The following is a 10578-nucleotide window of genomic DNA, read 5'->3' as shown; positions in this document are numbered from 1 at the left end:
ACAGCTTTGCTTCTGATTGGTTGATCAGTTCCTTGTGATGGCTCATGCCCTGAAACTTCTTTCAATGAGATGGATTTGTAATTTCAGACAGAACTATCAAGAGGACTAATCAACTTATCAAAATTTAATTGAATTATATTTTTCTTTCTTTACTTTATATTCTATTTTATGTTTTTTGTGTCAAGTTCCTGCAACATTTTTGTTTTGCTCTTCCTCTGTACACTGAATGGAGGCTTTGTCAGCTTCAGTAAGTAAAATTATTTGGAGAGGTTTTTATGTTTAATATTAGTAAAGTGGTTCCACCATGATCCAAAAGAAACCTCCAGATGATAAAACACCTGCAGTAGAATACATGCCCTTCTTGTGGTTAGTAAATTTATTGTTCTTTGATGATAAGTGCATTCAAATGTTGAAGAAAATATTAATGCAGATTAATTTATTTATTCCGATTCATAATCATTTGTACGTAGGAACAGTACATAGGAAATGAGTGTTGTTGTATAATTGGCTTCCTCTATAATAAAGATAAATCAATATGAACTTTTAAAAAATCTAAACAAATTAAAGCTAAATGTGACAGAGTATGTAACCTCATGACTCAAGGCTAAGGTGTTTAAGCAAGTTTCAAAAATCGGAGTATAATTATTTTGGCTATATCTTTAATTTACTCTTTTGTTAAATTTTCATCCTGTTGAGCAATTTTTCACAGTCTGATAATAAAATTTGATTTTTTTTATTTTGTTTTTTAATCAGTTTACATCAATGAAGCACAATGTGAGAAAACAGTGGGGATGCTCCTATAACTGAGTGAATTTTCTGCTGTGAGGTGGATGGGAAGTTACAGAGCTGTGCATTAGCTGCAAGCTAAATGTTCAGAAAGCCTCAAACATGTCAGGTCTGTTAACAATTCATCTTGTTGTTTTGGGGGATTTCCAGGATCCTGTGCCACAAAGATTTTTGACTTGTTTCTTTTGCTAAAACTTTACTGACATTGTTACAGAGGTTATATATTTGTTTTTACATGTTTAGTACAGCACGTAAAAATACAAGGTAAATAAATCTGTGTTTAAAAATATGTTGCAGAATGTGAAGTGTTGTAATTCAAGTCATTCCCGATAAACATCAGTCACTTGACATTTAATTTTTTTGTCCATACTTAGATGGTTCTCTGAACACCAACAACACTGACACAGCAGTACTAATCTTTGTTTTTTCTTTTCTTTCTTAATTTTTTTTCTTCCCAAAGATTAGTGAGAGCCTCAGCTCTGCAACTTGAAAATAATAAAGTACAAGAGAGGCACAAACGGGGCTAATCGTTTGTTTAGATTAGAAGTCGCACCACCCACTAATCTTGTTCAGTGGGGGAAACAATGAAAGCACAATTGTACAATAATTACCATCTTGTAATGTCACTTTTGATTTCAAACAGCTGGTGTAATGTGTCTGTTTTTAACTGCTCAGCCATGTAAAGAAAATCAATGCTGACAACAGACTTAGGAGGGTTTGTTTAGTCTTTGTATTATTTAATATCATGAATATAATATTGCTTTGAAATTTGAAACAGTATCACATTTTCAACAACAAACCGTACTCTGACCACAAATATGGGCAAAGCATTGTATGCTGGTACAGTTTATTTTTTTCTTTTTTGTTACCCTTTTTCAAACCGCGCTCTTGCTATCTTCAGTAGACCTGAATCAACAGAAATTCTCATTAATGGTCTATGTTACTAACGGTCTACAGTGCTCTATACATAACAGTACCTACATGACAAAATCCGTAAGTGACACGGAGGCCAGGAAGTAGACTTGACCTTTCTCAAGACAGGAGTGATATACAGATCCTGTTCAGCCAGTGATGTGGGACCACAAGTTACCTTTTGACTGTGAGTTGGGAATTCATCTCGGGGGCAGTGGAGGAGCAGGAGGTGAGATCTAGAGTGAGATCTAAATGTCAGAGTAACGCTGGTTGGCCCCTTCTCCCTCTCTCTCTCTCTTAACCATTTTCCCACTGCTTTGTGCACTAATTCAACACACGCAAACACACTCGCATCAGCTGCTCCCCTTCAACTCACAGCTTGGTGTCCGGAAACTTGAACGTTGGAGCGAGCTACACAGGGAGAATACGAATGTTAAAAAGAGGACAGGTACATGCACAGCCACATCATGCTACCAATTCTCGCTTTAAATAGCTGCTCTTCATTAAAGTGTAATGCTTTTTTTTTTTCTTTTATAGTGTGCAGCCATACGAGAGCAGGTTGTCCTGGAGACACACAAAATGGAGGGGACGAGTGACAAAAATGGTGAGAAGGCTGGAAACGGAGGGATGGGTGATGAATTAGCATGTAAACAGAGAGTGGGAACATAAAAGACATATGGCAGATGAAAGAGCGGAGACGAGACGCTGCTACAGTACAGTACATACAGAGACTGCTCAGGCCAAATGCATCAGAGGGGACAAAACACAAAGACACTGCCAAACATGCATCATCAGTGGAAGCTAACAGATAAAAGTCAGAACAAAGTGGCAATGACACAACCACAGTGCCGCACAGACAGCAGCTACATCTATACAGTCTCCAGACACACTGTCTTTGGAGAAGAACTCTCTCAATCCTCCTGCGGCACACAGAAACAAGGACAGCGGCCAGCGATGTAGCAGTCCAAACGTCCACAAGGACAGACAGAAACAAAGCGAACAGCACACACGGTTGGCAGTGCACAGGAGGGGGCACCCAGTCATGTCTCATCGTCACAATCAGCATCTCTTTTTTTCTTTTTTCAATCACAGTGCAGGAGGAAAATACTTGGTTTAAAACATAACCATGTGTTGTTTCCAGCTTTACATACTATTTGCATTAACTAGACGGAAAAAACAGAACACTCTCAGTTACGTGAAGTGACATACTTTACTTGTACTGTACCAAATTTGGAAATGGAGTTAAATAGAAAGCTACGTGTAATCATGTATAATAAGCTTACCATGAAGGGAAATGTGCATCAATCTTTGCCGGAGGCTCATAAATATATTAGTGTTAAAGAGACAGCTCAGGATTTTTGAAGCGAGGTTATGTTAGAAGGTTGTTAACAGGAAACATCTTGGTTAGTCCTGGAGGCTGAAAGTTACAGCTAAAAACACTAAGTGGACTTCTACCATCTTAAAAAAAAAACAATCTCTAATATGTCACAGCAATTTTGCAAAGTCTTTTTAAGAACTTTTAGACAAAATAAATGCTTGTGTTTGGAGATTATATAAATAGAAACTTTTGATTTTTTACTCTCTAAATAGACATATGAGGAGGTGCAACAACAATAACTTCCTGAATGTAACAGCAATTGAAAATGGACCATGGAAATAGTCATAGTAATGGTCTCATATAAAGCTAAAGTTTGTAAAAAATAATAATTTTTGATCTGCATTGTTTTTCTAAAAATAAGTTAATTTATGTGAGAACGCTATTTTATAAACCTTTCAACCATTGACACAGCACTTGAAAATTATTTACATAGAAATTGAGGATTATTTACGTAATGATTTTTACTAAAAATGTACAGAGAGCAGAACCTGTAAAGTGTTTCTGCCCAGAGCTTCCAAAGAGTAATATGCTTGATTTCAAATCTGTGGATAGCTTTAGACTAAACAAAACCTGGTCTTGAAGTCAAAGCTTAAAACAAAATTCAGTAAGTTATGCAAACATGTCAGAATGCATGAACTGAAATTTAAGGATAACTTCATTAAGTTCAGAATGAATTAATTAGATTTTTTTGGTTCTGGTCTTGAAGTAACAATAAAAAAATGTTAGAGAAGAGCCTCTATTTTTGTCTGAGAGCTAAACGTTGGGGAGAGCGAACAGCATCATTACATCGTGCCAGAAAAGTGCAAACTTAGCACTAAAAAAGAGGGATTTGCTTGTCCAACCTACATTATAAGACCAGAAATGTAGCACATGCAAAGAGCACCAGGCCTCTCACCGAAATACTGCTGGAAGTCTGCACCAATACCATCCCAACCCATCGCACATTGGCAAGGGTGAAGCAAGTACAGATGATAAATGGATGCATGTGCTTCACACAGGAAGGCCATTGATGGCACATCTCCTTTGACCCAATTCTCTATGTAAATACTCATCAGTTTCAATCTAAATAACTGTCAACCAGAAAAGTGATATCAGAGAAGTACGTAAAACAACAACATTTTTCAGTTTTGGTAATTACCCCTCTCATATTACTTTTTAACTTCAGCCTTCAGGACATGACCATTTTTTGTTTGTATGAATGAAGACACCAAAAGACTTTTTTACTGCAGGTAAGATATTAATGTCTTTTTTCTTTTTATCATATCATCATTTCAAAAGTCCTAAACTATTTCTTCAATGAACTGATCTTTGATTGTAGATTACAAAAATAAGTAAAGCTTTGTACTACTGCCAACATCCTAAATATGCTTACTTTTGATTTTTTCTTCTTTTTCATTGTCTTCTCTTTATGTTGTTACCTCTGTCGAGATACTTATAATCTGTTTTCAATTACCTCCCATCTTTAAAAAAGTATCACAAAATGCACTAATACTACACTTGCACTGTAAGAAGACAAAGTTTTAAAAGGGATAGTGCTGTTTTTTTGTTTTAAACACAGTGCTTTTAGTTTTGCTTTTTAAATGAAGAAGATTTGCAGGCTCTCAGTGCTACCATTAATGCTGACAGGCACTGGGCAGTACAAGGCCAGACTCATCTCAACAAACCTGCACCATCATCTACGCATCTTCCCAGCCAGTCACAGTTAGATACAGCAGGAAATCCAAAATGTAGCTTTTTTTTCTTCTCCTTTCTGTTTGTTAAAAACTGTTTGTAGGCGTGCAGCTGTTGGGTGCTGGAGTTTGGCAGGATAGGGGATCAGGTGGGATTTTTTTAGTTAATTATAGTTACTGCAATATTGTGTAAGGAGGTTTCAGTTCTCAGTCCGCTTTGAGTTCAGACATCAGTGATAGATTTGTGACCAATCCATATGTGGTCTTACTATGAGTACTGTACAAATGAGTAAAAAAATACAGGTTGTTTGCTGCATGTTGCTGTTTTTGTCTTTCACTTATATATATTTATATATATATATATGTTATTTGTCCATCTTGCATCCCATGCTAGCAAAGCAGCCTCCTCATAGTGCCTCACAGTGGTAGATGCCTGGTAAGACAGGACAGGCTAAAGATGGAGAAAGAAAAAAGTATATAACTGTCTTGAAAGAAAACAAATCAATAAGTCAAAAATAAAAAAAATATACTTAAAAATGTGAACACAACATAGTCACTCTGCAGAACTGAAGTCTATATCGTTGGGAGTCTTAAAGGAACAGGTCAATATTTTGAGAACAATGTAGTTGCCTTCTTGCAGAGAATGAAGACTGATAAAAAACTAATAACCGTGGGTAAATGTTAATATGCTGATATTAGCATGTGAATTACACTTCTGTTCTTATTCTAATCCATCCAAAAGAAAAAAAGAAACAAACTGACCCCAGATGATGTTAAAAATACAACAAATTTTTGAATAAAAACACATTTTCCAACAAACTCATATTTTTTTGTCTAAATTCCCTAAACAATTATTAACAAATGCAAAAGTCTGGAAAATATTATTTTCTTTTACTAGTACCATAAACATGTTTTAGAAATAACGTTCTTTTTTTAAATCCAATGTCTAATTAGAGCTAATGTATTCAGTTAGGGAAAAAAATCCATCTTCAAATATGATGAAATAATTGTTCATCAGATAAATCCTAAAGAAATTATTGTAAATGAAGCCCATTTATCCATTGACTTTAATGTGAAGGTAGATATTTACAAAAAAAAAATCATGAACACTTAAAAACTACATTTTTATTTACTCAATTCATCTTTAAATTTTATTTTAATAATGTTTGATTATCTAAATAAAACATGTACTGCAGATAATCAAAATAAATGTTAAGAAAAGCATGAAAAATCTGTTTTTACTACCCTATAAGTACAATTTTCTCATTTCCTTCTTGATTTTAATATTAGTAGACCCCCAGTTCTACTGTAGGATAGAGGAATTACTGTTGATGCCATTTTCAATAAAATCCACTATTTATACTCCAGGTCTGACAAATAACAGTGGGAGCCATGTTGAATGCAACAGCATGACCTCTGTAACACAGAGTAATTACAAACTTAGATTTTGACCCCTGCAGAGACATGCTTTGCCCAAATGAAATATTAAATAAATATTAAAATATTATGCATGTCTAAATGCATAATATGTAGAACAAAACTGAGCCTCTATTACAAAAATATTAATGGCTATCACTATTCTCAAACCTCTGCAAGAAAATAATCAACATTTTCTCCCAAAATGTCAAACTGTTCATTTAAGAGTTAAGCCTATAGACCAATTTAGCCTTACACAAATCATTCCAACATAGCTAAAAATACTTGAACTTGCTGTGAAGTCAAGCTTGAACAAATCAAAAATGAACATACTTGTTTTGCCTGTGGAGAAAACCAAAAAAAAATGTCTTGAAAGAAGAAAAAGAATAAAGATGCAACCTCTGGGAGCTATCGGGGAATTGGAGGCAGATGCAAGTTGTCAAGAAGAGGAGGATGAGGAGGAAGAGGCAGTTTGGTTGAGAGAGCAGGGCCACTGTAAAATGAGATCAGTCCAGGATCATCTGTTCCAGGGCTCCACCATTAGCTGCAGCAGCAACAGGCAAAGGAGGGGCTGCCAGGGATGTTGTGGGAGCTCGAGGGGGAGCCGCAGGAGCGTTTGTCATGGCATGTAGGAGGTCGGCGTGGGTCGCTGGGCGGGGCAAAGGAAGGTGCAGGAGGAGGCAGCCCTGAGGGATGCTATACCATCACAGTGAGAAGGCACGGGGCTCACATGTATATATCTCTGTGAGTGTGTGTGTGTTTGTGTGTTTCTCCGTGAGAGAAAGAGAAGACCGGAGAACCGGATGCAAGGGTAGAGGAAAAAAGTACGAGGGAGGTGCAGTGAGAAGCGGGGGATGGGGGCCGTGGGGGTGGCAGGGAGCTGGGCGGGGAGAGAGTCCGGCCTCAGAATATGGTGGTCTCGTACTTGGTGCTGACGGGACGCCTGTTGGAGTCCCGCTGGTCACAAAGCCAGGTGGTGCTGCCCAGCGACTGCATGTCGGCATCCATCTCCAGGGGGTCGATCTGCCGGAGGGGGTGGGGAGGGAGGAGGGACGAGAGGAGGAGGTGTGAGACGTGTGGCAGTGGAGGCCATTTGCGCCACACTGACAAGTCCTCAGCTCACACACGTGCATGTGGATTAGAGGTACAGTCAGTCCAGTGATCAGGCTATAATCACAGACACTGAGGGCTCAATCCACAGAGAATGGATGATATCTGACAGAAAATACTCTCAGCTTCTGTAAGCAGCAGCAGCAAATCCAGACACATGACTCTCTGGAAGCTAAAGAGTATTCTGATTAGTAGTTAAGAAGCAGCTCATTCAAAATGCACATTCCTTCATACTTTATTCTGACAGAATTACTTCAAAATTGCTAAAAGAATAACTTAAGGTAAGCATTTTGCAACTATCCATCTGAGACAACCAAAGGCAATATTGTTGCAATGGATTTAACCCTCAATAGCCACTAGAACCACGTGACCTTTTCACCTTTTCCCACAAAGCCTCCGCTAATTTCATTTTCAAACTGTAATATGTAAGATGGAGATGAGAGATGGGGAAAATAAAGGGATGAGGAGGTTTTATGAGCTCCAAAATATTAAGAACCACAAAACAAAGAGTCAAAGTGCACTGCAGCATTGCCAAAATAATAATAATAATGATAATAATAAAAATAGATATAAGGGAGGTTCAGGTGTGTAAGCAGATGTATGGTGACTGAGGGCTGAAAAAAGGAAAGGAAATAGAAGGACCTGGATTCCAGGGCTAACAGAGTGCAACGGGAGGAAGGAAGGACGGTGGGTAGTACACGTGTGACAGTGACAGCAGCGGCATTCGAGCAGAGGGGCGCCCTGGGAAGCAGGAGGACCGAGAAGACAAGAACAAAGACATGTTATAAAAAAGAAGGCAGGAGAGGAGGGACAGAGCATTAAATGGACAGTGAAGAAATCCAGGAGCAGCACAGGAATATCATTAGAAAAATCTGTTTTCATGTCGGGGATTTTTGGCTCTGAATAACAACCGTCCTAATCCCATTTAGCAGCGGCGGCAGCCGAGGACGGCAGAGCTTTGGATTTCTACACATGCTGATGTGGTGTGCACGCGTTGCAGTCGTGAGGGTGGAGCAGAGTGTGATTAATTAAACATCAGGTTCATTTGTTTCGTCATAAGCAGCAGCTCTTTTTGCATGCCTGACACACACGGACGGATTATGAAACAGTGAGCCTACCCGTGTGAAAAATCCTTTACGCATCCCACGGAGGTGTGTGACGACCATAAACCAAAATAATAACCCCGCATTTACAGTACAGATATGATTTGTGGTTGTTTGATATGTACAGCATTTTGCTGTTTGGCAAAATTGTTGCTAAGCCCATTTTATTTATTCTTTGGCATTTATCCATCCCCATCTTTGCATTTTTATTTCTGCATCTTTGTGAATTGTAGCCACTGATTTTTTTTTTCTTTTGGATCTTTTCTGCATTTACGCATCTGTCAGAGTAACTTGAACAAGCCTTGAATCTGGCAGACACTCACTAATTACCAATTACCATAAAAGCCTTTCCTAATTACTTTAAAACAAAGAGCAAGAGTGGGGTGTCAGATTCTTCCACATCATTTTTGAAATGCTGGAATTAGATGTGGGTTCGCCACGTAGATCAGCTGCTTCTGCGGGGGCTGACTTTTGCTTTAGGCTTAGTCTTTTTTTATAAAGCCAAGCATGTAGCTGTCAAGAATATACTTAGGACATCTTTTACATTTTAAAACAGTTCAGGGCAATTAAAGAAGACATTTTCACAGCACTGAGGGAGGGGATGTTTAAGTAACTTCGGGTGCATCTTAGATTATCCTCAAAAAGGTAATTTATGTCAGTAGTTCAGTTTAAAAGTCATATAATTTAAATATTAATCCATTAAATAAATAGTGTTTATTTCTGTTGATTTTGGGTTCCACCTTATGAAAACTCAAAATCAGTTTGAGGACAGAAAGTTTATGTTAACTCATCATGGCAGCCCACACAATTATGGGGAGAACCTGCTCATCAACATTTGCATGATGCGCAAGGAGGAGCCACGAAAAGTATTTTTTGAATAAGTTGGCTGTTCCAATCATGTTAATGGAGAGTTTGGAGGAAGGAAAAAGAATTGCAGACAAAGGTGCACAACTAACAGGGGAAACCACAGCCTCAAAAGGATTGTGAAGCATAATACTGAGTCAGTTCTTCTTGATCACAGATATGTCCAGGGCATTGGCTACAATATTCCTTGCGGTAAGCCACTATTATACTGGAGACAAGAAGAGTCTTACCTAAGCTAAGAAACTGAGAAATTCAGAAATTGACTAAATTGTTGCTCAGTAGTAAAAAGTCTTATTTTTTAGATGAAACTATATGTTGTATTTCAATTTGCAATCAAGTTCTTATTATCTGAGGACAAAAAATCTTAGAAGCTCTGGATGCAGTTTAATATTTCGGTGATGATTAGGTGAGCCATTCCATTTGGTGTTGCTCCGCTGTGTTTAGTCAGTTTCAAAGTCAGCACAGCCACCTACCAGCAAACCTAAGAGCAGTTCATGGCTCCCTTTACTAAGAAGCTTAATGAGATACTGATTTTACTTTCCAGCAGTTCTTGGTGCCTGCCCACACTACCAAAACACCAACATGATTGGAAAATCCATGGGAAAAAAATAATCTGCGCAGACTGGATGCTCATAAGAGAGAGAAGATGAGAGACAACAGGCCCAACAATGCAAAACGGCTGAAGGCCACCATTAACCCAACCTGGGCTTCCTTAACACCCCAGTAAGTAGTAAAATGAGCTGCGACCAAGTATTTATTCTGTTCACTGGACACTACACAGTTCTCAAATAGGTGGACATTCTATATTAACCCCCTTTTTTAAGTTGGCCTATTTTTTAAAGAAAATATTCTAATTTTCTGAGAACTTGAATTTTAAGTTTTCATTAACTACAAGCCAAAATTATCAAAATGAACAGAAAAAAAGATTTGACATTTATCACTTATTTTTAATTGATCCATAAAGTATGCAAGTTTTTTTTATATAATGAATTCCTGAAATAAATGATCTTATCATTGAGTCTCTAGTTTACAGAGATTAGGGCTGAAACAATTAATCGGATGATTCATAATTAATCAGTTGTTGAGATAATCTCCAACTAATTTAGCAACTGATTAATCGTTAACTGGAGTGTACAGACAACGTACGCAGTGCAGCAATTACTCAAAGCTGTACCATAAATATATACATCTTCATTTAAGTTTAAAAGAATTCATTGTCTTATAAGAACTCCTCAAGCTGAATAGTTTTAATTTCACGTGGCTTAAGTGACATTAAAAAAAAATTGTTTCTGTAAAAAGAAAATTTTAATTAAGAACTTTTTGCTATCCAATTATTAAT

At 37.5% G+C, this 10578-nt stretch overlaps 1 protein-coding gene across 9 annotated transcripts in view; it reads right to left on the bottom strand.

Moving 5' to 3' along the window:
• Positions 1-1493: 1493 nt before the first annotated feature.
• Positions 1494-10578, bottom strand: part of LOC102227521 (ankyrin repeat and SAM domain-containing protein 1A-like) — a 55549-nt gene continuing 46464 nt past the window's right edge. For 3 of the 9 annotated variants that reach the window (XM_023325128.1, XM_023325127.1, XM_023325134.1), the window contains 3 exons: positions 7915-8013; positions 7088-7185; positions 1494-2109 (listed from right to left, as the gene is read on the bottom strand). In XM_023325128.1, coding sequence (XP_023180896.1) covers positions 2052-2109; positions 7088-7185; positions 7915-8013 — 255 coding nt within the window. In that variant the 3' untranslated portion in view covers positions 1494-2051. Of the gene's footprint in view, positions 5198-6495; positions 7186-7914; positions 8014-10578 lie in introns of all 9 variants that reach the window. The other 6 variants (XM_023325129.1, XM_023325131.1, XM_023325130.1 and 3 more) reach the window with 6 other exon arrangements.

Source organism: Xiphophorus maculatus, chromosome 20 (assembly GCF_002775205.1).
Source record: "Xiphophorus maculatus strain JP 163 A chromosome 20, X_maculatus-5.0-male, whole genome shotgun sequence".
In the NCBI taxonomy this organism is placed as follows: Eukaryota; Metazoa; Chordata; class Actinopteri; order Cyprinodontiformes; family Poeciliidae; genus Xiphophorus; species Xiphophorus maculatus.
Note: the sequence above shows the minus strand (reverse complement) of the source record. Positions and strands in the feature narration are given on the sequence as shown.